Source organism: Centrocercus urophasianus, unplaced genomic scaffold, assembly GCF_019232065.1.
Source record: "Centrocercus urophasianus isolate 14NV4802_14NV808 unplaced genomic scaffold, USGS_Curo_1.0 seq_10, whole genome shotgun sequence".
Lineage (NCBI taxonomy): Eukaryota > Metazoa > Chordata > Aves > Galliformes > Phasianidae > Centrocercus > Centrocercus urophasianus.
In genome coordinates this window covers 85,145,360-85,166,129 of record NW_024884142.1, presented here as the reverse complement: position 1 = coordinate 85,166,129, position 20,770 = coordinate 85,145,360, and the positions used below count along the sequence as shown (strand labels likewise).

The 20,770-nt window shown below is 38.2% G+C and overlaps 1 protein-coding gene across 2 annotated transcripts in view; it reads left to right on the top strand.

The window, feature by feature from the left end:
* The first annotated feature begins 2,683 nt into the window (after nucleotides 1-2,683).
* Nucleotides 2,684-20,770, top strand: part of EPRS1 (glutamyl-prolyl-tRNA synthetase 1) — a 38,338-nt gene continuing 20,251 nt past the window's right edge. For both annotated transcript variants that reach the window (XM_042825948.1, XM_042825942.1), the window contains exons 1-13: nucleotides 2,684-2,788; nucleotides 4,531-4,615; nucleotides 7,195-7,294; nucleotides 9,809-9,965; nucleotides 11,077-11,216; nucleotides 11,853-11,947; nucleotides 13,303-13,429; nucleotides 13,929-14,121; nucleotides 14,875-15,046; nucleotides 15,799-16,032; nucleotides 17,121-17,205; nucleotides 17,552-17,611; nucleotides 19,898-20,008. In XM_042825948.1, coding sequence (XP_042681882.1) covers nucleotides 2,743-2,788; nucleotides 4,531-4,615; nucleotides 7,195-7,294; nucleotides 9,809-9,965; nucleotides 11,077-11,216; nucleotides 11,853-11,947; nucleotides 13,303-13,429; nucleotides 13,929-14,121; nucleotides 14,875-15,046; nucleotides 15,799-16,032; nucleotides 17,121-17,205; nucleotides 17,552-17,611; nucleotides 19,898-20,008 — 1,605 coding nt within the window. In that variant the 5' untranslated portion in view covers nucleotides 2,684-2,742. The remainder of the gene's footprint in view (nucleotides 2,789-4,530; nucleotides 4,616-7,194; nucleotides 7,295-9,808; nucleotides 9,966-11,076; nucleotides 11,217-11,852; nucleotides 11,948-13,302; nucleotides 13,430-13,928; nucleotides 14,122-14,874; nucleotides 15,047-15,798; nucleotides 16,033-17,120; nucleotides 17,206-17,551; nucleotides 17,612-19,897; nucleotides 20,009-20,770) is intronic.

The window sequence follows — 20,770 nt, the reverse complement described above, 5'->3', positions numbered from 1 at the left end:
TTACTTGCACTAATTGTACCCAAAAGAGATATGTAATACAATGTGCTTCTAGACACAAATGGAGGAACAAAGATTGCTTACCAAATTCTAACGTTTTAAACAGATCCAAAAACACTTAAAAAAACACTTTCTGGTCCCAAAGAATCCAAGGGCAATGCTTCATTAGGCTACTGTTATCCAGCTATCTCAGGAAAAGATGGTAGACTGAGCTTAAACAGAGGAAACGTATGATTTTCTTTCAGAGATAACAATTTAGTTTAGTTCTGCTGAACAACTATTGGTGACCTAAATTGTCAAACTGCCAGCTTAAAGTGTCCTTTGTTATTCTGAAGGCAGAGAAGAAGAATGCCACTTCCATTAATTAATGACTGTGACTCATACTGAGGCATGCCATGAGTGGCTGCCAATTCCAATGGACTACACAGCTGTTTTCTTTCTCTGTTCTCTGTATGGATAGAAAAGTGGCATCTGTCAAGCTCGCAGGTCTGTGGTATTAGGCAGGGTGCCTGAACCTCAGCCCTTGCTTACTTAATGCCTGAATGCCCAGCATGACTTTTTTTCTTTAACCCCTGCTGACACTGTGAATGGCAAAGTTGCCAAACCCCTTCAGTGTCTTCCTAATAACCAGACTCTGGGTCTTTAAGTTAGCTCTGATCTGTAATATACAAAAAAATACATTTTCCATACAGCTGAAAATTTCAAAATTCAGTTTTCAACAGTGGTGAAGTTATGCTTATTTCTTGTATTTAACACCTACAATTTACTTTTCAAACTGCATGCAATTTGGATTCAATCCTTTCCTCGCACTGGTAGCACCAACCTGACTTCAGTGCAGTACCTCCAGGCTTGCTCTGTTCTTAGGGCTAGATGGCTTAAAGCAAGCAGGGACGTCTTAATGCCAGATGCTGTGAATGAGACAACTCTTGCTGAAGAATTCCCAGTCTCTTCGTGTGCAAACATGGGAAAGGAACTGGGGAAGCTCTTTCTTCAGAGAGCACAGCTTATCCTTAAAACGTTTACAGATAAATTAGCGAGATTGTCACTTCACTTGCCCTATCATCAGCCAGTATTTGATGCTGTAATTACACTAAAAGCTGCATACAGAAGAACAACACATGCTTCTAATCCTTTCATCTAGAGCCTACCTGTCTTCTTTTTCTTGAAGTGCATGACTAGTAATAGCACATATGACAGATTCAGCCTGTTTTAATTACAGCCTTCCTCATATTTTGGCTCCTTATAACTTTAGTCATTCCACAGGTTGATTGTGACTGAGGAATGAACTACCTAGCAAGTACAGATTAATTTTCATACTCAGTTATACATCCAGCTCAGGTTGGGCATTAGGAGAAATTTCTCCTCAGAAAGACTGATAATGCACTGGCACGGGCTGACCAGGGGGTTTGTAGAATCACTGTCCTTGGAGGTCTTCAAGAAACATGGAGGTGTGACACTGAGGGACATGGTTAGTGGGCATGGTGGGGATTGGTGGGTCTGAGTTGGTGAGCTTAGATGTCTTTTACAGCCTTAAAGATTTTATGATTCTGTAATTCTCATCTCTCCAGGATTCTTGGCTACTTTCGTATTCATTTCAATATTGGTATGAGTTTGTGAAACAATTTAAAATGAGATGTAGAATGATTTAAAGACAAAACCTGTGCTAATAAGTCTTTCCTTGTAATAGTCATTCAAATGTAAAGTCAAGTCCAGAACCTACTGCTGGTAACACTCACCTGTGTGCTTATATCCTCAATCTATCTGATGTATGCATATTGATCTCTGTGCTCATTTATGGTTGCTTCACTGAGTGTAGAGCATACACCATCCAGTGTTTAAACAGACATGCGTGGAGCTGTTTCCCATGCTTATGGAAACTGGAATGCCTCCTGATACAGCTAGATATATGGAAAATATGCAGCAAAACTCAACAGCAGGAGTCAGACACAGGCTGTCAGGGAAGGTCCAGTCGCACACACAGTCACAGAATCGTAGGGGTTGGAAGGGACTTCTGGAAATCATCTAGTCTGGCTGTCCCACTGGCATGCTCCACCAATCATGCATTCACGAGCTCTTCTGCCAGCAGATTGGTGCTGTAAAACTGCAGAAAAGCACAGGGACACTGCAATGTCCTTGCAGCAGTCTGAGCCGGAGCCTGCCTCCTAGAGAAAACTGCTAGTGCACTAGTTTTGTAATTAATTCTGAGACTGGATTGATTCACTGCTAGGCTTGTATGTGAGAAATGTACCCCTGTAAGAGAACAGGGTAAACTGTATGTGATTCTTCTCCAAAAGAGCAGTGATACAGAGGCACAGGCTGCCTGCAGGTCATCGTCCCTGGAGGTGTCAAGAACTGTGGAGATGTGGCACTGAGGGCACAGTGGGGATGGGTTGATGACCTGATACAATGAGCTTAGAAGTCTTTTCCAATCTTAACGATTTGATGATTCTGCGCTCTTTTTTATTTGCTGACGTGACACAAAAGCGGCATAAAAAAACAACCCTGATGCTCCCGTCAGAGCCCAACCCTAAGAATGCTGGCGGATAACTCGAGTGAAGCTTCGTGGAAAGGCCCAGTCACGACAGACAGCAGCTGCCAAGCCAGCCCCGCTGCGGGAAGTGACGCACCGGCTCCTCCCCGCCACGCCGGGGCCGCCGGAGGTGGTGCTGCCGCCGCGCTGGCGCTGCCTCCCGCCCCGCCTCGCCTCTCCCCTCTCTCTCCTCTGGTTCCGGCTTGGCGGCGGGGATGGCGGCGCTGAGCCTCACGGTGCAGGCGGACAGCCCCCCGCTCGGTAAGCGCGGGCCGGGCCCTTCCTTTCCGCAGGCCCTCCTCCTTCCCTCGGGGTGCCTGTGGTCGCGCAAGGTGCCGCCGCGTTGCATCATACGGAGCATTGCGGGCTCCGCGAGCTGAGCGGCCGCTCCCCGGCGGGCGGTGAGGGGCGGCCGCTGCCCGGCCCGTCCTCGGGCTGCCTGCTTCCCCTCATTGGCTCCCTAGGCGGCGGTGCGGTCTGAGCTGCGAACGCAGGGGCTGTGGAGCGTTTGTTTTTGTAGCTGATAATTGGCACTAGAGGTTTAGTTGAAGGGATTATGTAAGGATGCTAGAGATATTACATCTTACGAGCGAAGCACGTTGGCAGCGTGTGTACGAGGCGGCCGGGCGCACGTCCCACTGCTGCCTGCTCCGTGCTGCTCATCATGGCTGCGCTGGAGGCGTGTGGTAGCTATTAATGGCCCTAGTATTAATTACACAGCTTGCTCAGTCTAATCCTTGTCGTTTCCAAAGCCTTTCCGTGCTATTAGCATACTTATGGGCCTTTCAGATGTATTGCGTGAGCGATGTCACCCTGACTTTCACGTGTGGAATACAGGGGTAGAAGGACGTTAGCTTACTGTTCTTAATGCCACAGGAGGCATTTGCACTGAGGTGGGAGCTGGGAGCTTCTAGCTCCTGTGACTTGTATGTAGGGCAATGTATTAGTAGCTACGCACCGTCAGCCTTGGGCAGACTCTGTGTTGTTCTCAGGGAAGGTGAAATGTGCAGGAAGATTTCAGGTTGCTCAGATATTAGGAGAAGTTTCTTCTCCAAAAGAGCAGTGATGCAGTGGCACAGGCTGCCCAGGGAGGTGGTGGAGTCATTGTCCATAGGGCACTGTGGACGTGGGTTGGACGTAACGGTCTTAGCGGTCTTTTCCAATTACAATGATTCTGTGATTCTAAGAAGTAACAGGTTGGTTAGATGCCCTTCCAGACCTACTGCATGGCCCTCTGGCTACTTTCATTGAAGTAATGCCTGTGCAAAGCTTGCTGTCTTTGTATATGCTTGTGAGGAAAGCACAAAAACACAAGCTCCTCTCCTCCAGCTCAGCAGGCAGGGTCTGGAGCAGAGCCAGCCCAGAAATAATGCAGCCACGTTAGCTTAGTGCTTTGTTCAAGCCCTTCCACTGTGCTATGGAGCATTGAGTTCTGAGCAGGTTACATTGAGCCACTTTGGATATGGACAGAGCTGTCCTCCAGTTGGTGAACAGCCTTACAAGATCTTTTATTTCTGCACTGTCACTGGTGAGCTACTCTGAGGAGCCTGTGTGAGTTTCTTGTGTTTGTCTTGAATAGAATTTTTCGGTACGTCTTTTTGTAAACATTAAATAGTGTTAAAAATATTGGCAGGGCTGTGGTGGTGTACACTTTGATACTGTTCAGGTGAAACCGTTTGATTATGATCTCTTCATGTACTCAGGTACAGAACTCATTTCTACAGTACCTTCAGGAAGCACCATGAATTGCTGCTGACAGTTACTGAGTGCACTGCAGATTACTGTATGCTGGGCATTATCAATTTTAAACCACGAGTGTTGCCAAGAATAATTCTCCTGCATATGAGATTGAACAGTGATTTCTTTCCTGAGCAATCTTACTTGAAGGAGCACTTCAGTCGCTTTGTCAAATTAGATGAGAAGTGTAGCTGTTTTGTTGCTGCTGTGAAAGGTATTTTTACTGCAAGAGAGATGAATATGTTTGTCTCTTGTTTTTTTTAAAGGAGCTCTGCTGACAGTAGAGCTTGTGAAGAATGATGTCAAAATTTCAGTGGAAGAAGGCAAGGAAACCATCCTTCGTGTATCTGAGTAAGTGACTTTGCATCTCTTCGTCTTGCTTTGGGTCAGCAGTTTTAAAAATCACATGGTTGTAACATTGACAGTAACCTTTCCTGGTAGGAGAAGAATACTTCTATTAATGACTGCATTACTGTTGTCTCACTGTATTGTTTAGGTATTTGCCTTCTTTGATGTACCATGAGTTATCAAAAGTAAGGCCATTTTATACTATCTAAGAGTGATATACATGATTCCTTGCATTCATACATATGTGATAGAATTAATTTTAAGGCTTATGTGGCATTGTTATGTGCTCAATTGTGAATATAAGTGAATGATGTCATCTCAGAAAAGTGCTAAATAACTGTACCACACTATCCACTATACTGTAACTGTATCTATCTGCATAATGTGGAAATACTCTTAGAAATTTTTGAAGAAAGCTAATGTATGACCTTTGAAAACTAAAACTATTATTGCAATAAATATTTTCAAGTTTGGGGTGGGAGGGAGATTTTTATGATCTTTGTAGGATCATGTGCATATCAGAAATGCAGGACTAATTCTTTTGGTTTGGGAAAACTGGATTGTAATCTCAGATTCCATATCATGTAAGATGTCTGAATATAATGTGGGAAGATATCCCAGCATTTAAATACCACTGACATTGCAGTGGTACCTCTGATTATCTAGAATCAACAGTAAGGAACGCATTTTGGCCCCTGAACATATTATCAAACATAATAATACTGTTTAAAATTCAGAATCATTGAACTACAGTTACAGTTACATTTAACTACAGTTAACTACAGTACCTACCTTTTGAGTAGGGACTGAAAAACTTGATTGGGAACCACAGATTTTTTCCATAATTTTCCAAAAACCATACTTGTTCATATTTTGTGTTATTCCCATGGAAGATTCTCTTGAGGTTACCAGTGAAACATAAGCTGGTATTCCTGCATGGCTTTAGAATGATTGTAAAAGCAAACACAGTATTTTTATGTTGTGTAGATCCTTACAAGTTAACAGCAGCTGATCTTTTCCCCACTCCTATAACCCTAGAGAGTGAGCTTGTCACTGTATACATATTTTGGCAGAAAATCAAAGCAGTGGCTGCTTGACAAGTCTTCAAACGTAATGACTGTGCTACTGGTTTCTGTTTCCATTTTCTGCTAAAAGATATTAGGTTTAGACTCAAATAAGAGTTCTTTCCTCATTATAATTTCTATTCCTACGTGTTGTCTTTTGCTCTGTGGTATAAAAGCTATCACTTCAAGATGATGTTGGAATAATATTGTATACTCAGCTATGAAAGAACAGTGTTTTCTAAATTTTATTAAATTTATTAGTTTTATGTTACCATCTGCATTGCAAACACGTTCATTTTGGCTGTTATGGAAAAGGTTAGAAATGGGAAGCAAAAGCTCAAAAGCTCTTCTGCTCCTTGGTCCCAGGTGAATAAGATCTAGATTCACATTTCTATCAGGTGGCTTTTTTTTTTGTGCATTAGTATCATCTCTTTTCTCGGATTATGTTTAAGAAGTTATTCCAAACCTCAATATTGCATTAATTTTCTCTTGCTTAGTTGTACAATCATTAAAAAAAATTGATTCTCTACTTTAAAGTCTGTTAAAAGTATATCTGTAACTGGAGAAGCATCAGCTGAATTCAGATCTCAAGTAATGCTTCTGGTAAATGGATTTCATGGCATCAATTCTGCTGAAGCCATCTTATTCTGGCATGACTTGAAATTCACTTGGGATATTCCAGACCTTGGTTTTATTTTTTTTTATTTTTTTATTTTTTTTTATTTTTGGGGAGGGTTGAAATCAATAGTTGTAATGGCTTGCTTAAGTGATCAAGGGCATTTGTTTTAGTACGAACTAGTGAAAACAAAAACATATTTCACAAACTTTCTGTAGATGCACATATATTGAAAATGTCTTGTTTCTCTGGAAAAGTTTCTTTAAAGTCTGGCAGCATGATGAAATGAGAACAGAATATAATTTGTATATAGTAACTCCTTTCCCCCATAGGTCTTGTTTTTAATAACAATTTAAGGATTAAAAATGGATGCTTGGAGTTTGAAAAGCTAGAAGAAAAGAAAACCTCACAAATAAGCTATGTTCCTTAATTTTGGTGCAGTTAACCGAGTGACTGTCAGATCCATTTCTATCAGAAATGGGACTCGTTATAATTATTACCGTACCAAGGAGCCTTTTATTTCTTTCTCAGGACTTTCACTGGTCTTTGCAAGGCTTTTTCTGTGCTATCAAAAATTCCTCGTAAGTTTGTAAAGGATGAAATATGTATAGCAGGAGGTAGATAACTTGTTTATAAGAAAAATAGTAGCAGAGACTGAAAAAAACCTCGTTCAGACAAATTAAAGTGTAGCATTCAGTCAATTAAAATGAGAGGAACAGAACACTTACAGGAACTCCTTGTTGATGTCAGTGCTTGGTTAGAAGCATATGGAGCTATTTTTTTGTGAACTACACCTGTGTGAACCTGTAGGGATGATTATTGCTCATTTTCAACTGCATGTACAGGTGAAATTAAACTGGATGTAGTAATTTAATATACCTTTATTTTGCATATTTTTTCAGGCATGTTTCATTTACCAATGTGAATTCTATAGTTCGTTACTTGGCTAGAGTTGCTGCTTCTGCTGGGTTGTATGGTTTGAATCTTTTGGAACACACTGAGGTGAGAAAGAACTGTGTCTTTTTTTCTATTTCCTTCCCTCTTTTGTCTGTGACCAAAGTGTCCACTTTTTTCTTTCTTTTGGAGGACCTTTTTTATATTCCTGCATTTTATTGTGTATTGCTTGTGCGTTTTATTATTAGTCTGAGGTTCCTGTTATGTAGAATGCTGAGTTGTTTGTATTTTTTGTTTTGTTTTGTTTTTGTTAAGCTTGCAGCTTCTTGTAAAGAAGAGTCATAAATCTGATCTTGGAAAGAGTTGCCATTTCCTACCCCCCACAGCAACTACTCCTAAGCTGGCTGTTCACTAATCCAGAATAGTTCAGGTTAGAGGATGAGGACTGTGGTTCATAGAATCATAGAATGGCCTGGGCTGAAAAGGACCACAATGATCATCTACTTTCAACCCCCTTGCTATGTTCAGAGTTGCCAACCACCAGACCAGGCTGCCCAGAGCCACATCCAGCCTGGCCTTGGATGCTTTTAGGGATGGGGCATCCACAGTCTCCTTAGGCAACCTGTTCAATGAGTCACTGCCATCTGTGTGGAAAAACTTCCTCCTAATATCTAACTTAAGCCTCCCCTGTCTTTGTTTAAAACCATTCCCCCTTGTCCTATCACTATCCGCCCTCATAAAAAGGCATACCCTCTCCTGTTTATTCAAGTACTGGGAGGCCACAGAGAGGATTCCCCAGAACCTTCGCTTCTCCAAGCTAAACAAGCCCAGTTCCCTCAATGTTTCTTCATAGGAGATGTACTCCAAAATCATCCAGTTTCAGTCACACTGCCATGGGCAGGGTCGCCAGCCACTGGACCAGGCTGCCCAGAACCACATCCAGCCTTGCCTTGAATTAACTGTTCAGGGGATGGTTTTCTCTCTTCACTTTCTATTGCTTGGTTGCCATCACTTACTCCTGTGTAATGTAATTCATTTTAGTACAAAGGAACACTGTATTACAGTACCTTCAGCAACTAACAGAAAATCATGTTGAAGCTAATGGCAAAATATGCCATTGCGTGCAGAACTTGTGATTTTGTACTAAATATTTTTTTTTGCTGTATGTGATGGATGGAACCCTTAACCTGATTTCATTCAGTGCTTGAGATCCATGTTAAATGCCTTCTGGCTCGGATATCTTGCCACACTGATGAGATGTTCTGTTGTATAAAGTCTTGCATTCCATAGCACTTCCCTAGCAGTGCCATGAAGGCACCAAAATTCTTTATGCCAAAAAGGGAACTTCTTGGTCATTATTCCTTATACAAATTACAAAAAGTTGTTGTAAATTGTAGGTATGGTACAAAATGAGATGCAGTTCTTCCTGAGTCCTGGTAAATTTTAAATTGATGACTGAAAGTGGCAAATGAACTAAAATTAGTATTATCTGAAATGCAGGGAGGAAACTGAAGGATCTGTTCAACTCTCCTTTCTATAACTGCTTGGAGTTGTAGTATATGCTTCATCCCATACATCAGGTCTAAAGGGAAGCGTTGTCATAGTGTATTCCTTGTAAGGCACTAAAAATAAGTTATAATCTGTATAGGTACCTAAATTTTCTGAGGAAAAAATGTGTTTTGAAGTTAAGCCCTAAGGCCTCTGTAAATATACTTTCAAGATTGCTAGTTCTAGTAGAATGCTTCTTTTCTTTTGTTCTTTTTTCAACAGTAGTGCTGTACTTTGGGACATACAGTGGCAGCAATATTTGTGGGACAAATACCTCAGAACGTAACTTTGAACAACTGCACTGAGTTCTGTAACAATTATGTTTATGTAATGTAATTATGTTTATGCCTTCCCCATTGGCTTAGGTATTGCAAGGATTCCTTGTGCAGTTTACCAAACACTTGAATGTGAAACAGACAGAGGAGTCTAAGATATATTTGATCTCTTACAGAACTGAAGGGTCTGATTCATAGGCAGAGCTATGCATCAACCAAGTGCCTGATTTTTATTGTTATTTCTTTTTTTAAATGCATACAGCAAGATGTGTTTCTGTAGGAAAAGACTTCTGCAAAAGAAAGGGAAGGGAAATAAGGTGAGGTAGGGATTTGGTTTCTACAGAGCTAAAAGAATGTGAGGCAGAGAAGATAGGAACTGAGGAGAAAATGACATACTTATCCAGTAGTGATACCAGAAAGATCAAATAGTGCAGAAATGTTATACCTAAATAGTTGCAGGACACCCATTATTGTATGCTGTGTGTGATGAAATAAATGCCCAAGAGCTGCTATTTTTTCCAGTGGGAATAATTTCAATGAAGTCAGTAAAGTTTCAACAGTTTGAAAACATTCTGAAGGAAGAAGCTGAATTTAATCATGTATTGTTGTTCTGGATGAATGTTTAGGTGTACTTGATTTTAAAGGTTATTTAAGCATCCCTTGTGATTTAATGTCCAATATATTTAATATTGATAGTCTAGCTAATATTTTTTGTTCAGCTGTTAAGTGTATATTCAGATTTTTGACTTCTTTCTCATTGCTTTACTAACTTTTAATATCTTATGTTCCTTAAAACTAGGTTGACCACTGGCTAGAGTTTAGTGCTACAAAGTTATCTACTGCCAGCCAGTTTCTTTCAGCAGTCCAAGAGCTCAACCACTGCCTATCTCTGAGAACCTACTTGGTTGGAAACTCTCTGAGTCTTGCAGATGTCTGTGTCTGGGCTGTACTAAAAGGTATTGGTACATGTTCTCCCTTTCATTGGTTTGCTATCATACATACTAGGAGTTCTCAAATTTCTCTTTCTGTGGTTGCTAGTAGCAATTCTTAGCTGTATGCCAGACCCTGTACTGTTGTTCACACTGCTTTGTCTTGTGCATCACTGATGGGAATAGTGTGGCTTAGGAAGCCTTAGAATTGTTCTGTGTGAAAACTTACATGATGTGCTTATGGATGGTAATGTTTCTAACTTATATTGTGTTACCTATAAAAATGTCATTATTACCTGCTTCCTAAATAAGGAAGTGTGTTGTAGCCCAAAATTTTGACTTGAATATTTGAATTTTGTATTACAGAACAAAATTGTATACGCGGACCTTTCAGCTATGTTACCTTAAGAGACTGGTGTTTAGCTTGAGTTACTGAAAAGTGTTACTCTAAGAAATAGTCTTCAGAAGCTAAAACAAGCTCTGCTGAACTGTTTATATGAGTTTGTATCCCAGGTGTATGTCTAACATTAATAGATGACTGTCATTCATTGTGACTGAGTGCCCCTTGAAAGTAATGTACATGTTCAAGATTAAAGTCTGACATCTTTGAATAATTTTTTTAAGTTATACCTCTGAGAAATCTGAAATCAGTGCATTATGTCTGTTTTTTGCCTTTTCCCCCTGGAATCCCTTTAGTGAAGTTACTCCTTCAATATTAGATTTTGGGAACTGATCCCTGGAAAGTAAATGCTAGTACTGGTATATGCTTCACTTTGGAGAAAGCTTGAAAAACATCAAAGGTAGACCTATTAGAAGGTTATCCTGTATTTCTGTTTTTGGAAGAAAACCCCCACATTTTTACTAATTTTGAGTTTTAGATGATAAAAACAAAACTTAATGTTGCTCAGCCCCCCACCCCTTCTGTTTCTTGAAACGAAAAAGAATGGATTATGTTCTTTGGAGGGAGTTTATTTAATTTGTTTTAAAATGACTTGCATCCTCATGACTAAATATCCTTTCAGAACAGAGGCTTAAGTAGATTATTAAAAACCATAATCTTGTACTGATCTTAAAAATTGCAATTGGTAGTCTTTCTATTTTAATAATTCAGCAGCTTGAAAATTTTGTTTCCTAACAGATAATAACATCTGGCAAGAGCAATTACAGCAAAATAAAGCTCCCATCCATGCAAAACGATGGTATGGCTTTCTTGACGTACAGCAAGCTTTTCAGTCTGTAGGAGCCAAGTGGGCTTCTGCCATTCCAAAGGTCAAAATGGTAAGCTTTGCTTTGTCTGGGGAGAGTAGCTTTATTTGTATGAGTAGCTTTATTTGTATGAATACCCTATAAGGATCTCCTTAAATTTAGCAAATAAAAAGGGATCAGTTGCAAGTAGTTTTGTTTTTTTTGTAAGTTCCTCTTAAAAAGGAGGAACAAAACAGCTACCAATGTCATATTCAGAAGGGTGAGTAGTGTAGTCCAATGCTTAGCTGGAATCATGGAAAAATGACACTGCTCTTTAGCTGTATCATTTTGTTTTTCTAACAAGGGTTTCAAGATCCTGAGAGACCTGCAGAGATTGCAGTTGCTTGAAGTAGTTAATCACAGTGAGGTTAAAAATACCAAGATAAACTTGGTTTTCTTCTATCTAGAAAATTAAATAACTTGTTAGAACTTCTCAGTCGTAGTTCACAACTGAAAAAAAAAGGTTAACTTGGAGCTGCAAAATTAGTCTAGTTTTGATGTACTGACAGTAATGTGAAAGTTGTGAAGAGATGAATTTGGGGTGCAATACGATGGATTCTTGCTGTCTGTTTTGAAAGAAGATACTGGAGCACAAGAGTGTATCTGAAGTTTTATTCTTGTTTATTCAGCTAACATGATCTGTAATTATAATCTCCATTAATTTTTCAGGCAACTGAAAAGAAAGCGGATGTTGGGAAGTTTGTTGAACTTCCTGGTGCAGAGATGGGAAAGGTCATTGTACGGTTTCCTCCTGAAGCAAGTGGGTAAGAAGCATAAATGCTTTAAAAAGTTTCTATTTTTCATTTTTGTTTTCAAGAAAACTAGAAGTGTGCTTTGGTAAGAATCGGCTTCGTGCATCAGCTTATCAGATAAGTCTTTGGAGTCAAAAGAGTAATTAAAGCTTTGTCTGTGACTGCATTAGAGTTGTATGGTTACTTCTCTGTGACTCATTGTGTTATTAGCTAAACTGGAATTACAGAAGTGGTTTTTTAATGTGCTCAGCAGTGGGAGAAGTGGAAGGGATTTGCATGGATAATGGAGATGTGTACTAACAGAAGCTGTGATGAGTGAATAGAGTCTTTGTGAGTTGGGTGCAGTGTGCTCAGTACTTCATCAGGAAGCTTAAATTTGGGAAGGGAAAGGTGTATGGGATAATCTCCTTTCAGGAAACTTTACAATAGATGTATAATTGAGACCTTTGTCTCAGGGGGTCAGATTATATGTAATCTGAGATACAAACTCATAAAGACAGAAAATGGGAGATGTTATGAATCTCACTGCCAGCTTCGTTGATCTGTTGATCCACATATATTACAGCATCTTAATTGCCAATATAGTTAATGCAGAAGCAGTCAGAAATCAGTAGGAGTATAGAAGTGTTTTATTCAAACATATGTACATGACACACTTAGTAAGTAAAGCTTTACTTTTATCAATCAATACATAGAAAAGAGGATTAAAAAATGCATAACCAATTTCATAAATAAAACTTTCACCCAGCTTTTTTTTCTATTTCTTTTAGAAGTGCTTGATAAGCTGTGAAATTTCCATTACTGCCTTTCTTCAGTAAACTGTCCATTCAGCAGCATATTATTTCTGTGCTTATGTTTCTTACTTTATAAGTCCTGTACAAACTGTCATTGTATTGTATATATGTAGCACAGATTATTTCTTTAGAAGCATGTATTTTTTTTAGATTTTTGGAATTAATGTTTATGTATTAAATTAGGTTTAAATCAGCAATAACTTTTTAGTTCACATTAAAATGGAAAGCATCCACTGTTTTAGAAAATTCCAGTCTTCTGAATGTGGTAGGTTCAGATTATCTATCTGGTAGAAATTACTTAATGTTATCAACATGGTCAGTTTAAGTTAGTCTGTAAAACTGGAAATCAAGTCCTATTTTTATATGCATAGTGACAGTTAATAAGCCACATTTTAACAATTACCTGGTAATTTTATGGTAGAAAAAAACATAATCTACTTTTATAAATGTACCAGATCTTGACACGTTTTCTTCATTTGTTTGACTTAGCTATTGCTTATTTCTTATCTTTCTTTCAGAAATACTGAAGTCTAACTGAAGTGGTGCTGATGTATTTATTTATTTTCTTTTTAGATATCTGCATATCGGTCATGCCAAAGCTGCTCTGCTAAATCAGCACTACCAAGTTAACTTCAAAGGAAAACTTATTATGAGGTTTGATGACACAAATCCCGAAAAAGAGAAAGAAGACTTTGAAAAGGTATGATGAGAGAACAGAGAAATCATTCACTGTACTAAATTAATTCAAAGTTAAATTACATGGAGATCTGTTGTAGTACACTTTTTTTTGCACTAGATATTTAAGGCATCAGTATTGCACTTCAGTTTTACACTTGGAAGAAATTTCCATCATCTTTAATAAAAGTTTTTTGTCAGTTGCTTCTTTCCTTTCTCCAACATGTATGTAGATATGCAACTCCTGTCATACTCGTTTTCATTTTATAAGTACTGTTTGACTGTAAGAAGTAGTTTGTTTCAATTTTCTTCTCCTTTTCTTGTTCTCCCTGATCTCATATAATCATAGGCTTTGAATCAGTAAGTGCTTACCTCTTTTTTCTTTCATGCTTGTCATGTTATTTTTATTGATCATCCTTCCTGGACTGTGGATTGCTACAGCACCTAATCTGGCATGGTGAGGATAGAGGTTTAAGAAAACTAACTTTCTAGAATATTACAGTAGACAATTCCACACTTTGCAGGTTATTCTTGAAGATGTCGCAATGCTGCACATCAAACCAGATCAGTTTACATATACCTCAGATCACTTTGAAACAATAATGAAATACGCTGAGCAGCTCATTCAAGAAGGGAAGGCATATGTGGATGATACTCCTGCAGAGCAAATGAAAGCAGAGCGTGAGCAAAGAACGGAATCTAAACACAGAAACAACTGTAAGATTTTTCATGCTTCCTTTTTGGTTTTGTGGCATTTTAATTTGGCATCACAGCTTGATTTTTGTTAAAAGGTGAATGAGACAACTGATTGTATAACTGTAAGGTCCTTATAGGAACTTGGAAATCATAGAACGTTAAAGAAGTTTGGTTTGAAATGCACCTTGAAGATCACCCATTCCAATCCTCCTGCTATGGGCAGAGACACCTCCCACTAGATCAGGCTGCCAATGGCCCCATCCTGCCTAGCCTCAATGCCTCCAGCAATAGGGCATCCACAGCTTCTCTGGTCAACCTGTTCTAAAGTCTCACTACACTGTGAATAAAGAATTTCTTCCTTGTATCTAATAAAAATCTACACTTTTTTTTTTTTTTTTTTTAAATCATTAGCCCTTGTCCTAACACTCCTTGTTAAATTGTCCTTCCCCATTTTTCCTGTAAGCCCCCTTTAGGTGTTAGAAGATTGTAAGGCTACAAGGTCACCTCTAAGCCTTCTCTTTCCCAGGCTTTTCATCTGCTATTACTCACAAATGTTTAGTGCTTTGTTCTGTGTGGCTGGAATAACTGTACATTTAGACAGGTGCAGGAAACTTCTGTATGTATTTCATCATCATTCATCACCAATTTCTAAAAAATTCAAAATATAAAATGTATGTAAAGAGGGGGTGACATTGCTTTTTGTTGCTGCAGTGGTGGACTGTAGTTCTGTATCAAATTCAAAACACCTTAGAAAATTATTTTTATTATTTTTAGGTGTTAATAAGAATCTACAAATGTGGGAAGAAATGAAAAAGGGAACAGAGTATGGACAAACTTGTTGTCTACGAGCAAAAATTGATATGAATAGTAACAATGGGTGTATGAGGGATCCGACTCTTTATCGCTGTAAAAACCAGCCTCACCCACGTACAGGAACTACCTACAAGTATGTTCAATTTCTTTGTATGGCCTGTGATTTTTTTTTTTTTTTTTTTGTTTTTTTTCAGAGTATTTACCATTCCTTGGTAAACATGTTAATGCTTGGAATCTGTTTGCATTTTTCAGTTAGAAAATGTAATGAGTCTCTTTACTGTGAGGAGCTTTACATATCCTTTTTAAAACCTGTTTGTTAGTTGTCATAGTCAGCAGTGAATATTTCACTGGTCTACAAATACATCATCTGTCAGTGAAGAGCTTGGAGTCAAAAGTTGAATTAAGACTTAATGGCTTTATCATGGACAAAAAAGTTGTTTCCTTTAGTTCTTGGAACTTAAACAGGATTGTGACAATTCTACATCACTACAGTTTTCATAACAGCCTCTGTCTTTGTACAGAATGAAGAATTACTGCATTGTGCCTTGAAATCAGCCTACCCAGTTGATGGAGGCTATGATTCACTGCTTATTTGGGGCCTTTGCTAGCAGCCACACAATGTTGGTTTTGGAAATACTGATTTTAATGTGTGTATAACACTGAAGCAATTCCTGTGTGTAGGGATTTTGTTTTGAATGTGATAGCTTTGCACATTCTGTATTGTCTGTATGCTGTTTTTAAAGAAGGCTTGATCTGAAGGTTTTCAGATCGCAGACTATAAAAGTTTATAGTATGTAAATATAAATGATACTTAATTTGGAGGTTTAAATGTGAGGAAAGTGTTTTGCTCTTCTTCCTTGTTAACCAAGGCTCCTTATTTTCAAGGGTTTATCCTACATATGACTTTGCCTGCCCCATCGTTGACAGTATTGAAGGTGTCACACATGCACTTAGAACAACAGAATACCACGACAGGGATGAACAATTCTATTGGATCATTGAGGCATTGGGCATAAGGAAGCCATACATATGGGAATACAGCAGGTTAAACCTCAACAACACTGTGCTGTCCAAGAGAAAGCTTACGTGGTTTGTCAATGAAGGGCTTGTGGATGGATGGTATGTTACTTGTTTGTAGCTCAGCATTGTTATTGTAGATATTTGCACTGATGCGTCTCTTTCTGTTTTAGTCAGTGTGCTTAAGCAGCAAAGCAGCATGAATGAATATTTAAATGGAATTTGAGAACACAGATTAATTACAGTGGCTTCTGAATGTACAATGTGTCTGCTTACTGTGCTGTGGTAACTGTATGCATACATGTTCAGGTATTTCATGTTTATTATAGGATCTTGTTTTTGGGCTTTGGCTCTTGCTTCAGGTGCTACTTATACGTTTCCCTCTCTGAGTTATTAGATACATTCCTGAGCAATGCCAGAAAATATACCTCCTCTTGTCACCCACTTCTTTATGTACTTAGTTTATTTTTTGTATTAGAATCATAGAATCACTTGGGTTGGAAAAGACCTTAAAGATGATCGAGTGCAATCACAACCTAACCAAACTACCCTAACAACCCTCCTGTAAGTCATGTCCCTGAGCACCACATCCAAACAGTTTTTAAACACATAGAGGGATGGTGACTCAACCACCTACTTGGGGAACCTATTGCAGTGCTTAACAACTCTTTCTGTAAAGAAGTGTTTCCTGATATCACCTTGGTGCAACTTCAGGCCATTTCCCCTCATCCTGTCACCAGTGAGAATCACCTGTCAGAAGTGAAAAATTAAGAGATGAAGTGGATGTCTGCGGAAGATAAATGATTCTTGGTGGCCTGGTAGCTTAGATGTTTTCCTGAGAAGAATGACCAATGATTCTGTATCTCTGCAATTAATTCAGAGTCTGGAGAGGGTTCTTCTTGGTTCTTCCCACAGTGATCTTGTTGTGGGATCCCACCGTCTGAAGTCCTCTCCTCATATTAGTTTTTGAGAGACTGAAGGTAGAATAGACATAAGAAGAGGGCCACTTCCCCAGGAGATGGCTTACCTCCCTCAGCCTTCTCAGTTAGATCTTCTCATCTAGGTCTTCATTCACAAAAATAAAATACAGTGAAGCTGCCTTTCACATGTGACAATATTATTAAACTTTTTGGGAAATCTTACAGGTAAAACTTAGTGTGTGATACTGATAAAACTTCTTTTTCTACTAGGGATGACCCAAGGTTTCCCACTGTGCGTGGTGTCCTGAGAAGAGGCATGACAGTTGAAGGGCTAAAACAGTTCATTGCTGCTCAGGTGAGTATTTCCTTCTTTTCTGATTCTTTTAAGTCTTATATAGTAAGGACAAGTTTTCATAAGGTTTCCTTTAAATTTCTTGTGATTGTGAGGTTCCTTTTGAGGATTTACTGCTTTCTTGTGTAGTGCTTCAACGTGTCTGAGCAGGTCCTTGCAAAACTCAGTAGCAGGTTTCTTTAAAAAAAATAAATTGTTTTGCAAGCTCAGAAGTTCTTTTATGAATTGTTTTGATAAATGCAAATAGAGGGTTTGTAGCCATTAAAGGACTTTATTTTAGGTGAGTCGGACAGCTAGACTACATGCACTTGTGTTTTTTTGTCGTGTTTTTCTTTTTTAAATTTTCCAGGGCTCCTCTCGATCTGTTGTGAATATGGAGTGGGATAAAATTTGGTCCTTCAACAAAAAGGTATGCTTTTACTTGAATTTGATGCTACTCCTGATACCCTGTCAGGAATATGTAGAGAATTGGAGTGCTTATTACAACAAGTAGCAATTGCAATATGTTGCATCATTTTGGCACACTTTCAGGAAAATGGAATGTCCCCTGCTGTTTCTAACCTGAGTTAGCACTCATCCTATTGATTGTCCTATGCCAGTACTTACTTGCCTTACTTAGTAATATGAGGAAAGATAATGATATATGTAAATCTGATATGAAAACTGCATTTCATTTTTCTGCTTTCAAGCTGCGAGCTATCTGTAAGAAGGTATTACTTAAAGCTTTTTTACCTTAGCCATAGCTTACAGTGCTGTAAGCGTACATAGCACAAGCTATCATTTTTGCAGCTTTATAGCACAGTCATATTTGCTTATATAACAGGAGCTCTACAAACCCACTGAAAATGCATTATTCCTGGCTTTAAAATGCTGCCTGTTTCTGGTTTGGCTTATCTGTTAACGTAAACATAAATCTTACTCAAATTGTTGGCCGCTTTTCCTCTTGGTGGCTTTGTCTTAAGATGCTGGGTATACTGCCTGTGTAGATAAAGCCAGCACTGCTGATGTTTCTGACTGAATGTCAGATAAGGAATACTGCATCTCGACATGGTTAGTTGCTTTTTGGCAGCGGATGCTTGGACACTATAATAAGGCGAATTATTAGAATGCTGACTGCATATTTTGTGTGATTGTGGAAACACCTGTTATTTTGCATTGGGATTCCTGCTTGATTTTGCTTAGATAGTACCCAGATCTGTTCATTTAAGTAGCTTTTGCTTGTCTGGCATGTGTCTTGTATTTATTCACGTATTTTGTGTTTGGTTTGCTATGTGCACAAAGGTTTATGAATTGGTTCTTTCTGTTGCTGCATAGATATAATTAGAGTTGGATTTGGGGGAAGAACCCACGAAGGACTGTCAGGGCTAATTTTTCTTTGAACTGACTTTTGAACTGAGTTTCTTACATATCTGACTCCTTGGACAGCATCACATTTACATCTGTCTGTTCAGATAGATTGCAATCTGAATTATGAACAAAAGCAATTGTTTGTGTGCAGGTAGTTCTAAGCTTAGTCTTAATGTGAGAGATGAGCCACTCATTTCATCTGTTAATCAGTAGTGTATTTGCAAGATTTTTAACATTTGTAGTCTGAGGAAGGATTGTGGATTTTAATCACAATAAATAAAAAGTCTACTAATAAAATTCAGTTTTTAGTTATCAAAACTATGTTATTAAGTCACATGTATTTTGAAATGCATACACAAATCCTAGTTTAAAATCTAACACCTAAGATTCCAGCTTTAGTAATGGTCAACTTACAAATATATGACTTCTTTAAGAATGTGATCATTACTTTGCTTGCTTGTGTTAGTAGATAGATGTTAAATTATCTTTTCTATATTTTTTATGCAGTTTTTCATGTTAGCAGGAATAAACTAGTGGAGAAGAAGCCACTTTGTATTGACAACAGCAGGTGTTTGTCTTTATGTTAGCTTCCAGTTAAACTGGGAGATCTCTTTTGGTCCTAGGCAACTTCTAGTTGAATTACATCAAGTGGCTGAACAGTCAAACCAATCTTTTACATATGAAAAGAATTGTGAAAAACGATCTTAGCTGAGATTTAAAATGGATGATGAAAATATAGGAAGGCAGTTTGTAGGTTTTTCTTGCCAGACTCAAGCTTTAGAAATCCTGATGAAGTCAATATTATGGTGTTGCCTTATTATAGTATCTAATGCTGATGTGTTTAAATTGCAGACTAAATTGGTGCTTCCTCTATAGCCATGTCTGTCCCTGATTCTGCTGGAGTATTGATCTGGAAAAAGAGTATGGGACCAGTTCTCATGCTGCTGAAAAAAGAAAGAACTGCATCAATAAATTATTGCTTTAAATTCAGCTACCTAGAAAGAAAGTGGTCCAGATTTAGTGCTATTCATGAGTAGAAAAATTGGATTTTTTTTTTTTACTATCTTCCCTGTGAGACAGTAGCTCATAATTTTTCCTACTTCTAACATCAGAAATACTCAATGCATAGTTTTTACTTCAAGTATTTCAGTAAAGAGGAAAAATTGAAGTATTATTTTCTCACTTCTACACCTTTGCATTAAGAGATTAACACAGTAACATTAAAAAAAATGCAGTAACATAAAGACTACCAGTTAATATCCTTTTTTTAAGTTGTTGTTTTATGCAGTATTTTACTTCTCTGTTGATGTCATATATTCATGACCCTCCCCTTGTTTGGTTTCTGTAGGTTATAGATCCAGTAGCACCTCGGTACACTGCTTTACTGAAAGATGCAGTGGTTCCAGTAAACGTTCCTGAAGCTCAAGAGGAGATGAAGGAAGTGGCTAAGCATCCAAAGGTTCTCAATTTACTTCTTTAATATTCTTGTATTTCAGATCAGTAAGGTTGGAAGTACCTTGACTTAGAGCAGTCAGCAAGGAGAGTCCTGGTTTTAACTTGCTTGGAGAGCATGAGATAAAATCAAGGTGTGCTTTTTTGCAAAATTGTCAAGAAGTCAGTAACTACTAATCACCTTTCTTCATTTAAGAGAATGATTTAGGAAAGTGCTTCTGTAAATATTTACAATGTGTATAGATGAAGTCATGGTGGGAGGCACCTCAGAAGAGGTGATGTATCACAGGTCTGGAGTGATAATCTGGATACTCTGACAGCTTTTATTATTGTTTGACATAAACTTTCACAGAGAAATTTAAGTATAAAATGTATTTAAAGCTTTATGGTTAGAATATAGTAATCACAGCTTATCCATAAGAGTGAGGGATGCAGGAAGGATTAGATTTAGGTAGAAAAGAGAAATACTAACGTGTTAATTCTATTACTTAGATCTTTTTTTAATATGACTTCTAAATTCAGGTAGCAAGTAGTTACTGTCAAGAGTTCAAGTAATTTAAAACTCTTAGTAATCAGTAAATAGAATAATATCCATTAAGAAGGGGCCTGTTTTTTTTCCCCTGCTACATGTAGGGAAGAGGTTTTACTTTGACTATGACATCTCAAGTTACACTTCAGCTTCTCTGAAAGCATCTTCGTAAATGTTTTTGTGGTTTTACTTAGTTTCTTCATTTTGTTGCTCTGAATATTGCTGTAACAATTTCTTGTA